The 13,408-nt window shown below is 48.5% G+C and overlaps 1 protein-coding gene and 1 pseudogene across 1 annotated transcript in view; both read left to right on the forward strand.

The window, feature by feature from the left end:
• The window catches only part of MFSD2B (major facilitator superfamily domain containing 2B), a 14,658-nt gene extending 6,843 nt beyond the window's left edge, over positions 1–7,815 (forward strand). Inside the window, exons 5-14 of the mRNA XM_015588140.2 lie at positions 4–25; positions 111–241; positions 1,910–2,000; positions 2,111–2,232; positions 2,666–2,749; positions 3,049–3,129; positions 3,327–3,436; positions 3,814–3,957; positions 4,369–4,545; positions 5,670–7,815. Coding sequence (XP_015443626.1) covers positions 4–25; positions 111–241; positions 1,910–2,000; positions 2,111–2,232; positions 2,666–2,749; positions 3,049–3,129; positions 3,327–3,436; positions 3,814–3,957; positions 4,369–4,545; positions 5,670–5,694 — 987 coding nt within the window. The 3' untranslated portion in view covers positions 5,695–7,815. The remainder of the gene's footprint in view (positions 1–3; positions 26–110; positions 242–1,909; positions 2,001–2,110; positions 2,233–2,665; positions 2,750–3,048; positions 3,130–3,326; positions 3,437–3,813; positions 3,958–4,368; positions 4,546–5,669) is intronic.
• Positions 1,522–1,624, forward strand: LOC112478609 (annotated as a pseudogene).
• Positions 7,816–13,408: the final 5,593 nt, after the last annotated feature.

The raw sequence follows: 13,408 nt of genomic DNA on the forward strand, positions 1-13,408 counted from the left end.
GAGCGAGACTCCGCCACCGCGTACCGTGAGTGCGGGCATTGGGTGGGGGCAGGGGATGGCACTGCCCTGGGCTGGGAGCTGGGTCTCCTCGAGTGCTGGCTTTGTCCCAGGGATAACCATGGAGATGGCAGGAACGCTAATGGGAGCCGCAGTCCACGGGCTCATCGTGTCGGGTGCCCACGGGTCCCACAAGTGTAAGGACATCGCGCTCCCGGACCCGGTCGCCATCACGCCCGAAGCCGTGAGTGTCTATGCGGCTTGGCCCGCCAGGACCCGCTCTGTGGAGTCGCCTCTTTCCTCTAGGGCCACTTCTTCCCCAGGTCTCTCGATGGTCGTTTGGGGGCTCAGCTCTGCACACCATGCCTCTCATTCCTTCCCTTATCCTCTAGTTGGGCCCATGACCCGTCGTCCTACCGCTAGACCTGCTTCTCCGCCTAGGTGCCTACTAAACAAATACGCAGCGGACCAGCAGGCCATCTGGACTGGGGGAGGCAGACCCCGGAGGACGGGCAGGGGCAGGGGAGAGGGCAGCAGGGTTTGGTGTCCTTGCAGAGCTCAGGGTAGAGCCCCTCCTGTGACCTCGCCCAGCGGGCCCCAAACAGAGGGCCCCTAACACCCAGTGTGAAGAGAAGGGAAACCCCGCAGCAACACCTGCTTCCTCTCCCTTCAAAGCACGTCCCTCTTCGGCAACTAAGGCATCCATCTATTCGGCATCAAGTTCATCTTCTATTCCCCTCAAGCAAATGACATCACTACCCCCGAGAAGCCTAGGAGTTACCTTTTATTCCTCCCTTACTCTCAACCGTCCGGTCCAACCTATTACCAAATCCTGTCCATGTTTTAAGCCAAAAATCTGATTCCACTGCCACGTCCTGGCTCAGGCCTCTGCAAGCCCCTCCCCTTCACTGTCTGGGTGAGGGCAGAATGGAGGGTGGCTGTGACCTTGGTTTGGGGAGGCAGAGATCAGGCGGGGCCTGGGATGGTGAGCTGTGGGGAGCGGAAGGCTGAGAACCCATCCCTAAAGGCACAGAATGTTTGGGTGCCTCTTGGTAGCTCCAGCTCTATTATCCATCAACTTCATTAACGTGACACACATTCATAGAAAAATTCATTAAGAATTTCAAGACAGCAGCAGCAACACATTAACCCCCAAGTGCAGGGCCCTGGGCGACTGTGCTGGACTCACACAGGTGAGGCCCTGCCCGTCTCCTGTCCTCCGCTCCCCACAGGCAACCTCTATCCAGAGCTGGGTGGCTGTTACTTCCATGCGTGTCTCTGTGTATTTTATCACATATGCACCTTCCCCTGAATGACAGGTGGAACTGTTTCTGACATTTATCTGGGTCATCGTGCATCACACTGTGCTGTAGCTTTCTGCTCATGGATCGATCTTCCTCTCACACTCCAAGCCCCTTACTGTGGATACACAGGGGTCACTTATTCATCACTGTAACCTCAGGGTTTAGCATACAGAAGTCAGCAATACTGAATGTTTGTTTTAAAAAATGAGAGGGGGCGGGGGTCTACAGCCATGCCACCCTGAACGAGCCCGGAAGCTAAGCAGGGTCGGGCCTGGTTAGTACTTGGATGGGAGACCACCTAGGAAGACCAGGTGTTGTAGGCGTAAAAAATAAACAAACAAACAAACAAATAAATAAATAATGAGAGGTGGGGGCCCAGACCCTTGCTGGCATGGATGCGGGCAGGAGGCATGGGGTCAGGAGAAAGACTATCCTGGACCTTTAGCTCTCCCTCTTCTGCTGAACTAATTGGGAGGATGGGCACCCAGCAGCCTTGGGCTGGGGCTCTTCTTCTATTGGGAGGTACTCCTGTTCTGCCCCTGAGTGTCCGTCCCTACCTCTAGGGGTTGGAAACATCACCCCCACCCCAGTTCTGTCCTGTCCCACAGACTCGTCTCTACACCATTGCAGCCGCCGTGGTTGCCGTGACTTACCCTGTGTGCATTGGTTTGCTCCGCCTGGGGGTGACGGAGCAACCAGGTATGGGGGTGCAGGCAGAGTGTGGGAAACAGAAAGCTGGGAGCTGGGCTCCTCTTGGACATGGGTTTTGGTTTGGAACTCTGTCAAGCTGTCACCTTCCTGTGTTGCAGAGCCCTCTACCCCAGCCTCTAGCCAGGGCCCAAGCTTCCTGGCTGGGCTGGGCCTCACTGTCCGGCACCCGCCCTACCTGAAGCTGGTTATCTCCTTCCTGTTCATCTCAGCAGCCATTCAGGTACGTCTGGCCAGGCCAGTCCCCATTGGTCCAGTTCATCTCCATCCCTACTGCATCACGTTTAGGCTTGAGATTTAGTAGGGAGAGACCAGTGGCTGGCATGTGGCCTGGAGAGGCTGGTGCTGGGAAGATAGAGATCAAATAGAACCTGTGGTTTGGGGAAGCGTTAAGGCCTAGACACTAGGAAAAACGGTGTCTGAGATGGTAAAGTTCACCCAATCTTAGCTGTGCAAGGGGGAAGGTAGACCAATAATGGTGTTTATACCTGTGTCAAGAAAAAGTTTCCTTTGTAGGGGAGGGGACTCCTTGATGGCAGCAGCAACCAGAGTTCAAGGTCCAAAAGAGGAGGCCAGACTTGAGATCTAGGCTTTGCCCTTGACTTCTGAGTTCCTGCCATTCCCTGTAGACTCCCACTTCCTGTTAACTTCCTCAGGTGGAGCAGAGCTACCTGGTCCTGTTCTGTACACATGCCTCCCAGCTACACGACCATGTCCAGAGCCTGGTGCTAACCATCCTGGTAAGGGGTCATGGGGTGACGGAAACAAGGTCACTTAGGAGCCTGAATTGGGGACATGTGTGAGCCTTGACATGAGTAGCCAGTGTTCTGGCGGTCAACATTCTTGACTTGGCTGTGGTCTAAATTGGCTGCATTCTAGCATAGAGTGGAATTGTGGTGGGTAATAAAGTTCATAGCCACTAGTTCCAACCAGGGGGCAAGGTTGGGGTCGGATGACCCACCTAAAAGCCATGTCTTCAAGAACTTGGGCAGAGGCGTTGGCAACACGGCCAGACTGTGATGGTTCTGTCTGTTTGCAGGTCTCAGCTGTGCTGAGCACCCCGCTGTGGGAGTGGGTCCTACAGCGATTTGGGAAGCGGATGTCAGCCTTCGGGATCTGTGTGAGTGAGGCAGGAAGCAAGACCTGGGGAGGGGGAGGTGACCTTAGAGCCTGAGCATCTTGGGGGCCAGCAGGGAGGACCTGCATTAGCTTGTGTCTTCGGTGCTCAGCACAGGACCAGGTTTGGGGGGCATTTGTAAAGGCCGGTGTGTGAGTAAATGAAACAGCAAGGACAGGGCCGTGTGTCTGTCTCCTCAGGTGATGGTGCCTTTTGTAATCCTGTTGGCTGTTGTGCCCACGGCACCCGTGGCGTACGTCGTGGCCTTTGTATCTGGCCTGAGCATTGCCGTGTCCTTGCTGCTACCCTGGTAGGCTGGGCGAGGGGAAGGGAATGTGGGAGCTTCACGTCCTTCTTCATGGGACCGCCCTCCTTCATGTCGACCTGCTGTCTCAGGCCCCTTCTGCCTAGCTTGTGCTGGGGAGCAACTCTCCCACTTGCAGATGGAGGCTACCAGCTCCGTCCTGGGAGCCGTCCTAAAAGAGCACCAGATGGCCTGAACGGGGGCAGCGGGGGGCAGGGAGGTGGAATTCAACCACACACATTGCCTGGCTCTCTGTAGGTCAGTCCTAGTCCCGGGCAGCAGGGACACAGGGGTGTCTCTGACTTGGTCTCTGTTCTCAGGGAACCTGAAGGCTGGAGGCTGTCAAGGGGAGGAAGGGGATAACTCTGCAGCCTCCTCCCCAGGTCCATGCTTCCGGATGTGGTGGATGACTTCCAGCTGCAGCACCAGCACGGCCCGGGCATGGAGACCATCTTCTATTCGTCCTACGTCTTCTTCACCAAGCTTTCAGGCGCAGGCGCCCTGGGCATCTCCATGCTCAGTCTGGAGTGAGTCGCAAAGTTGGGCTGTACCAGAGGCACAGCAGACTAGTGGGGTGGGAAGAAAAGGGCAGGGTTCCCCACCCCAGCCAGCCAGGGGCCGCACATGAATCTGGGGCCCAAGCTCTGCTCTTTGGACAGTATGGGGGAACCATCTGCCCCAGGTTTCTCTGTGCACATGACAGGGAGGGGCCTTTTTTGGGGACTGTACCCCTCTGAAGCCCCATCTCCCCACATTCTAAATGCTCCCTGAACTCTCCGTCCAACCCATTCCAACAACACTCCCTTCCACCACAGTGAGGCTGATCTGGCCAAGAAATGAATCTAAGTTTCAGGAGAGTATGGAGGTGGAGGATCTGGGACCCCTCCTCCAGCAAGACACGCTCAGGAGAATCTGAGCTGGATGCTGTATTTCTCCAGGTTTGTAGGGTATACGGCAGGAGTGTGCAAGCAGGCAGAGCAGGTGGTGGTGACCCTCAAGGTCCTCATTGGTGCCGTGCCCACCTGCATGATCCTCACCGGTCTTTGCATCCTTATGGTTGGCCCTACTCCAAAAGTGCCAAGTCCGGACACCTCCCGCCGGCTGAGCCTTCGGAGGTAGGCACCCCATGCACGCGGGTACACACAGCAGGGCTACCTACACCCAGGGAGGCACGCAGACGTATGCTGGTGTAGGAGGAACCAGTCCACAGGTCTCCTGGCGGTACTGATACCATTGAACAGTCTCGCCTTTGGAGACTCTTGCCTTAGCTTCTGCGACACCATTTTCTGGACTTTCTTCTGCTATTCTGGTCATCCCTGCTCAGTGTCCTTCCTTCCGTTATCTCAGATGGCGGTATGGGAGTGTTCCCTTCTTCACCCCCGTTCCCTTTGCTCTCCATAATACCCGGCACGTCGCCTGCTTGCTAGACCTCAAGCACTTTCTTGTGTTTGGCGACTCCTATACCTGCCCCACTGGACTTCCTTCAGGTTCCAGATTTACGTTTCTGGCTCTCATTTGAACATCTCCAACTGAGAGCTCACAAGCAGGGCAGTGTCTTAATGAGCCTCAAACTGGATTCACTTTCTCTCCTCGATCAGTGTCTCCTCCTGTGCCCTCGTCCCGGTGAATGGCACTATCCTCCAGCCTGGGCGTTGAAACCCGAGGGTCCTCTTTCATTCTTCCTCCTACAGGCTGTGCTGAGCAGCCCTCTGGGACTTGTCCTCCTCCTTTCCAGAGCACTGCCGGGGACCGGCTGCTCACTGTCTGGCTTTCCCAGTAGGCTGTGGGGACCTTGAAGGCTGGGGCTATGTTTATTCATTTTTATGTCCCAAGAGCCAACCACAGAGCCAGGAGCCAAGCAGGCGCTGTGTTATCATGTCCGGTCCAGGAGACTTTCACCAGCACGTGTCCAATAGGAGCACATGTACCTACAGGAGACCACACCGGGGAGGCGGGAAGTGGCATTGTCATCAATGCCACTGGTCTGAGGGGTTGGTCCCAGATTCCAGCCAAGTAATGCTGATGTCATGTGTTACACTCAGGGAATGACACATGGATGGGGAACTGCTCGATGGGACTTGGGGAAACAGGCCTTGTAGCTTTACTCCCAGGAGTAGTGAAGGGGAGGGGGAGCAAGGAAGACAAGGAACAGCCGCTGACACTTCTACCGGGGTCTGTGGCAGGACAGAGACTGCACCCCACCCTCATTCTTCCCTTTGGCTTCTTTTCCATCTTACAGGAGGACCAGCTACAGCCTGGCTTGAAGTTTGAGACTTCTGTGAGCTGGAACAGCAGGAGCCAGAGTCTCCTGGTCTCGAAGCCCCCTTTTCTTTTCAGTTGTTTAGCACCCCTACTTTGCAGCTTACACAGGACCTTTTCTCTGGGATATGGTCTTCAAGGACCTCTCTAGAAGGGACTGGCCTGGGCTCCACCTGTCATTTCTTGCCTGTTGACCACAGACCATCTCACATAGGCCTGTGGCCCTGACTCTCAGCTCCAGGCAACCTCTGACCTGGAAGCATCCCAACAGCAGCTGCTCCTGGAAAAAGCAAGCCCTTTCCAGCCTGGCCTGCAGACGCCCCGTGGGAGCATCAGAAGCCTGCTGACCTGACAGAACAGACACACGGACCTCTTGCTCCTCCTGACTCTCCAGTGGATAGGAGAGAGGCTGACAAATGGGCAGAGTGGGGACGGTATGTCACAAATGCACATACTGGGATGTCCAGTTAGGAGAGACACAGACAGATGTAGTGAGGCCACCAGACCCCAGGGGCAGTGTATGGGGTTGAGAAGACTGAGCAAAGCGTGACAGGTTTCTCTAGCCTTTCCCTGTGTTTAGATAGGTTGGCGACACTCTTTACAGAAGTGGACACAGCCTGCTCTCAGGCCACCAAAGAACAATAATTTTTATGAATACTACTTATTTTCGTGGAAATATTCTTCTGAAATTTTATCTCCTAAAAGCACAGGAACCAGTTTTCTAGAGGCTATGTCTTTGGGGAAAAAAGATCCGCTGAGATTTATTTTTTCAAAAACGAATGAAAGGGTTTATCTTCTACTGAGTCTGTGAAATGTGATTGTGGCCAACTGCTCATCCCACCTCCAGGGAAACTTGTCCTAGGGGTGGGGTGGGGGTTGCTGATGTTAATAACCTAGCTATGCCCCCTTAGCCTTATATCTCTGACTCTCTAGTTCCTCAGATGAGCCAGAGATGCCACGTGGGAGTGGGTTCTTACTTTCCTTTACAAGAAACAAAGTTGGCACTCTAGAGCAGGCCACGGTGGCTCATGTGGGCAGAGGCCTGTAGAGGCTGTTGGGGAACCCATGGGGGCCCTGAGCAACTCCCCCTAGGGAACCTAAAGTGGGGGGTCAGGAGGTACAGACTTGCATCTAGTCCCCAGCTCTGTCCCCACCATGGGGTCAGCTCTCCAGAGCCCATCTCCCAGGACCAGGCTCCCTTCCACTTCCTCTTCAGACCTTTGGCCACCTCTTCGGTCCCAGACTCAGACCAAAGATTGCCAGAGCTCACTCACATGCAGGCAGGACGTGCTTCTCGGAGCTTAGAGCGTTTTGCTTCCTTCACAAATACTGTGACACAAGAGGGAACCAGACCTCAGAGTGGGAGTGCAGAGTGTGACCTGGTGTGTGTGATGCCTGAACTCTGGGGCCCTTGCGACACCGACATGCGTAGCTGATCCTTGTGGCCAACAGGCACCAGAGAAAGAACTGGGCTCAGCTTCTCTTCACTGCCTGTCCCATTCAGGAAGGGGCAGACAGGAAGCTGAGCCTGCCCCCTGCTGTGCACATATACACAAGCAGGCGTGTGCCCACACACAGAACGGTTTCTCAGCACTGGAAATTCATGCTGCCCGTCTGGAGAGTTCCTGGTGAGACAGAAGGCAGGGTGAAGTCTCTACTACGTCATCATGTTAGGTCCTGCTTTGGAAACCTGGGTAAGGCAGGTAGGATCAGAAGCTTGTGCCAGATTTTATGTCACCTGTATTTCCCGGGGGTGCAGTCTCAAGTTGCAGAGTTATATAGTACAGAGACAGTAGCGGGGGACCCTCTCTGGGGGTCAAGGATGAGATCTCAGAGATAGGAGGCCATTGTGGGCTGGCCAAAAGGTATCAACCCTCCTATTTTGTCCTCACAGCAACCCTATGAAGCAGGTACTATTATTCTCATCTTCAGATGAGGAAAAGGCTTTAAGAGCTTAAGCAACTCGCCTAAGGTCAGTTGTTGGTGTAAACAGTCTGTAACTCAAGTCAGCCGACTCCAAAGCTTGGAGAGAGAGCCAGTGCTTAAAGCACTAGTTGGAGGAACGGCCGATCCCCCGGCTTTGGTATCACCAGGATGACTCCTCCTCTGAAACCAGTCGCAGCATCCCTGCCTCTGACTCTGCTCCGATTCCACTGTAAGTCCCATTATGTCTACTCTCCGACCTTTGGTTCATTTGCCCATGGAGCCTACCCACTTGTCCACTCCCCTCCTCTGACGCCTGCCCTCAGAGTCTGTCCTCCTGTTTCAGAGGAAAGCCTCTCTCTTTGCCACCGAGGCCAACTCCTGGGCTCATCAGTGGCCAAGATAATCTCTCGCTCCTTCCCTCTCCACTACCTTTTCCACCTCCACTTAAATTCTGGAGATCATGCCTTTCACTTGCCCAAGACCCTCAGTCCCACCCTTGCATCCCATCAGCTTAGTCCCTGTGATGGCCTTCAGGCCTCACCAGGTCAGGTCGCTGCTAAGCCATCACCTCTGCAGAGGGGCCTGCCTCGCTTCCCTGCTGGCCCTCATGGTCCCTCCCCCACCCCCACACTCTCCAGGCTCTGCCTGCTTTGCTTATAGTTAGTAGTGACCTCCCTCTACATACAATTATGTTTATCAATGGCTTGTTTATTGCATGACACCCTCATTAAAATGTGAATTTCACCAGGACGCGGACTTTAACTGCTATACCCTCAGTGCCCAGAAGTAAATGTTCAATATGAATTGTTTGCTAAATAAACAAATGACTGTTCAGATTGCCTTCGTCCTGAAACAAAAAGCAGCCTTTTCCTGTTCCCTTAGCTTTCTCCTCTCTAAATCACCTGCTTCACTTTCCCCGCACGCCCTGCCACCACAGCATTGTCTCCTTATCCTAACCTGTCCTTCCCTCACCCAGGAAACCTGGCCTCCGCCTCCCCACTGAGGAGACAGCCTGGCACGGGGACGCCGGCACTGGCAAAGGAGAGATAGGAGTTTGGATGTTGCTTTCGTCTTTTACACGTGTGATTAGTAACCTTAGTCAACAAATCTGAGCCTCCCTTTCTTTTTTGAACACATGTCTATGCCATTATCTACACTTCGGGATGGCTGTCAGGATTAAGTGAGATAATACCGGACCGAGGAAACCCTCAGTGACTGCCAGCCACTGATGCTGACCACTTCTTTCGAAACTTCTCCCTTGGCTTAAACGACCCCACCCTCCCAGTTCTCCTCTTCACCCGTGACCACCCACTCTGTCTTTTCCTGTGTTGCTTCTTCCTTTGCTGCTCTGCAGCGGTGGCAGTCTCCCCAGGGCTGTGTGATCTCATTCACCGTCACCACCTGTGCACCATTCGATTTCCAGCCCTGAGCTCCTTGCTGACCTTCAGATCCCCAGAGCTGAATATCGGTGCCCATCTGAGTGTTCTTCAGGCAGTTAAAACCTCACGTGTCCTAAGTGGAACTCATCACCTTCTCCCCACCCTGTTCTGCCACCTGCATTTTTGGTAAATTATGTCAGCATCTATCCAGGCATCAAAATCAAAAACTTGGTGTCTTCATAGTTTCCTCTCCCCTGATTCACTACACCACCTCATCTCCATATATACCGAGTAGGTATGAGCATGGACTAAGCAACAGAAAGAAAGGGTTGTGGCTTGTGGGTTATTATCAAATGATAGAAGTTATTTGAAATTGGACAGCAAGTTTAACACCAGCTATGGATGGGTGTGGCTCATAACACACTGGGTGAACTGACGTGGCTGCTTGCTAGATATCTGAGATGTGTGTATGTTTATATATTCCTATTTCAGCTAGGTATAGTTTTCTGTGTTCACCTAATGTTTCTTAAGAACAAAACCAGTGTGTAAGCAACAGGAAATGTTATGCACTAATTGTTTCTTAATATAGCAACTGCGTTGGAATAAACTTGTGTTTTCAAAACAAGCATTATAACAGAACTGAAAGTAGATGTGTGTGGGTGTAAATATATAAAAATCCTACATGGTCCCATAAATATTAGTGGAATGAAATAAATATTTTAAAACAATTCCCACAAAGAAAACACCAGATCCAAATGATTTTACAAGTTCTATGAAACTTTCAATCAAGGATCATTCTTATCTTATGCAAATTATTCCAGAAAATAGAAAAAGAAATACTCTGCAACTTATTAGAACAGGCCGGAATAAGCTTGTTACTGAAACCAGACAAGCAAAATAAAGTAAAAAAGAAATTTACAGGCTAATCTTATTTATAAACAGAGAAGCAAGAATCCTAAACACAATATTAGCAAACAGAGTCTGGTAATGTCTAAAAAATAAATACATCATGAACATATTGGGTTTATTCCAATAATGCAAGATTTAATATTAGAAAAATCTATCAAGTGAGATTTACCACATTAACAGATTAAAGGAGGAAAAAAGTATAATCGATATAGAAAAAATCTTTTAATAAAGGATTTTTAAACCTGAGAAAAGACATCATTCTTAATGGTGAAACAGCCCCTTTAAAGTCAGGAATAAGGCAAAGATAACCCACTATGACTGCTTCTATTCAATACTGTATCAGGGGATCTAGCCAGAGCAGTATGATAATAGTATAAGAATTAGAAAGAAGAAACAAAATCGTCATTATTTGTAAGTGATCTTATTGCCTACATAGAAAACCCAAAAGAATCTACAGAGAAATTATTAGAAGAGAGTTGAGCAAGGTAGTTGGATGTCAAATGAACAAAAAACAAATTGTACTTTTATAGGTCAGCAATTTTTAAAAGATATCATTAACAGTAGCAAAAAGTATAAAGTACCTAGGAATAAATGAACAAGATGTGGAAAGACTTCTGCTTCTGGTCATGCTAAAGTAGTCGGGACCGGATCTAGACTCTCGACTAAAACGATAAGAAAAACTGGACAGAATATATGAAACAACAGTTGTGGAGACACTGGGCATCAGGCAACAAAGGAGTACTCTCCGAAAGATGGGAAGCAAATGAGACGAATCTGAAGACTGCCCGGCTTACTGCCTTGAGAATTTCCAGATGACAGTGAAGAGCACCTTTCGGAGCCCAGAGGACTCCCGGAGTTGAGAGGATGAGTCTGGGGAGACCAACATGACTAGAGTCTGCAGGACAGGATACTGAAGAGGAGTGAGCTACACAAAGAGAAAACGTGGGAGATACACAGATGGTCCCCCTTAAGTACCCAACAGAATGCTGGTTAACAAAATAAATGTGAAAGACAAAAGTTTTATAAAAGATTGATACATGTGACTTCAATAAAATTAACAATATTTATTCAACAAAACACACCATAAAAAGACAAGTCACAAACTAGGTGAAGATATATTAACCACATATATTTATGATGTCTAGAATATAGAATATATAAAGAATTCTTACAACTCAACAAGAAAAAGACAACCTAACAGGTATTTGGGCAGAAGATAGGAACAGGCATTTTGCAAAAGAGAAAACTCAGAATGGCCAATAAACACATGAAAGATGCTCAATTTGGTCCAGAAGTAAATATTAGGATATCAATGAGAAACCATTTAGAACTATTAGAGTGTCATAAATCAAGAGGTCTTGGGCAGGCATAACAATAGGAGCTCTGATACACTGCTGTTGAGAGTGATGACTGACATAACCACCTTAGAAAATAATTTGAATTTATTTTCAAATTATTTGTGTTCCAGCAATTCCATGTCTAGATAAAAGACCCCAGAGAGACTTTTTGAACGCTTGTGTCAGGAGATACTTAACAAGAATATTCAAAGAAATATTGTTTATAATTGCAAAAACAAAACCAGGGAACAATCCAAATGTACGTGGCAGGAAAATGGATAAATTGCAGTAACTCAAAGCAGTGAAAGTCACAGAACATATAAATAACAAATAGGAATCTCAGAAACAATACTGAGTGAAAAAAAGCACGTCACGGAAAACTATATACAATACCATTGTATAAAGCTCAAAAACAAGGGAAAATAAATATTATATTGTTTAGGTCGATGTGTACATGTGGTTATGATGAAATTGCTTTTTAAAAAGAAAGAAAAGGAATGAAGAAAGGATGACAATAACCAAGAGATGAGTTACCTCTGGGGTGGAGTTAGCTCTACGGAGAAGGATCCAGGAGGGACACACAGGGAATCTGAATGGTTTCTAGTAATGTTCTGGTTCTTAAATTAAGTGGTAGGTGGTTCGTTTTATTATAAAGCCCTTCTATACTTTATGTCTATTGTATGTATCGAATAATACCCATACAAATTTTAGAAAAATTTGGGCAAAAAATGGGATTTGTAAATAACATCTTTCCTTATGCAAAATATTCTCAATATAACATTAAACAATAATTTAAAGGATCTAGCTCTTCTCTCTCTGTCTCCAAAGCCAGCAAATACTGGATCATCTTCCATCTGCTATTATATGACTATAACAGCAAGGGCCAAGGAAACATCTTTTTTAGACAGTTGTCATAGTATCAGATTAGTTGTAAAGAACTAAATAATTTATATTCTGGACTATCCACTAGAAGAAGAAACACAGAAACATACACATACATAAAATCAAGAACATTTCTGTACACCAGTAATAATCACAAAGAAAATACCATTAAAACATTCACATTAGAAACAAAACAGCCACATTGATCATGAGTGATTTTACTGAAGACTCATTCACAGGATTCTGACCAGCGAAATGGTGATTATTACACACACCTTGTGGCAGCCACATTGACCTTACTGTGGGGTCTCTCAGCCCCCTTCTTTAGGCTTCACAGTTGTGTGCTTTCATCCTCCCCAGACACTTCCTTTGCAAGTAGAGCCAGGCCCCAGACTGTCCTCAGCCACTGCTCTCAAGCAACTGATTACAGACAAGTAGCCTCCACTTCCATTATCCCAGCAGCTCTCTAATGCATTTGAACCACAAAATGGGTCCTTGCTTCTTCCCTATCGCAGCTCCATCTTCACAAATGGTAACAGACAGGAGTTCCCAAGGGTACAAAACATTTCTTTCCAGATAATTTTAAAGGAAAGAGAGAAAAAATACCTATGTGCTAATGGAGCTTGGATGGCTGAAATACTTTATCTGCAGATGTGTTCTGACCAGCCACACACACTGATCGATTTGTTATGCTATAGTAATTGAAATTTATAATTGTGTTTGAAGGCAGTGAGAAGCACTGTGTCTCTCTGAAGTTGGAATCAGGGATCTTTCCATTATACTAAGCTGGCACGTTAGCCCAAAATTATAATAACTGGTACTTTTTAGAACTACCAGAGATTCAGTGAAATTTCTAATTTTCTGAAACACTTTCTCTCACAGACTCTGTGCTGGTCTCTAAGACTTGAATAGAGGGAAAAGAAAAATACCAAAATTAAAGAGATAATTTAACTTAAAGATTACAAGGGGAAAAATAAGATATTTTTATAATACCAAAATTAAAAAAAAAACAAAACAGCTTTTCAGGGAGAAAATCTGGAGTGGCGACAGCAGGAAGTCTTGCCTTAAGACTTCACCTGTGCTTGGCATTGTACTGGTAGCATCAGCAGATGCTCAAGAGGGGTCTACAGGGGCCAAAGCACTTGGAATTTCATTAGAAATTTGCCCAGGGCCAGGTTTTAGGAGTATCTGAACCTCTGTCAGTCAGAATTTTCTAAAGAAGCAAGAGGGTTAGGTTTAAATTCTAGGAGGTCCAGCCACCATTAGAACTATTTCCTGTCCCAGAA

This window comes from Pteropus alecto, unplaced genomic scaffold, assembly GCF_000325575.1.
Source record: "Pteropus alecto unplaced genomic scaffold, ASM32557v1 scaffold61, whole genome shotgun sequence".
Classification (NCBI taxonomy): Eukaryota; Metazoa; Chordata; class Mammalia; order Chiroptera; family Pteropodidae; genus Pteropus; species Pteropus alecto.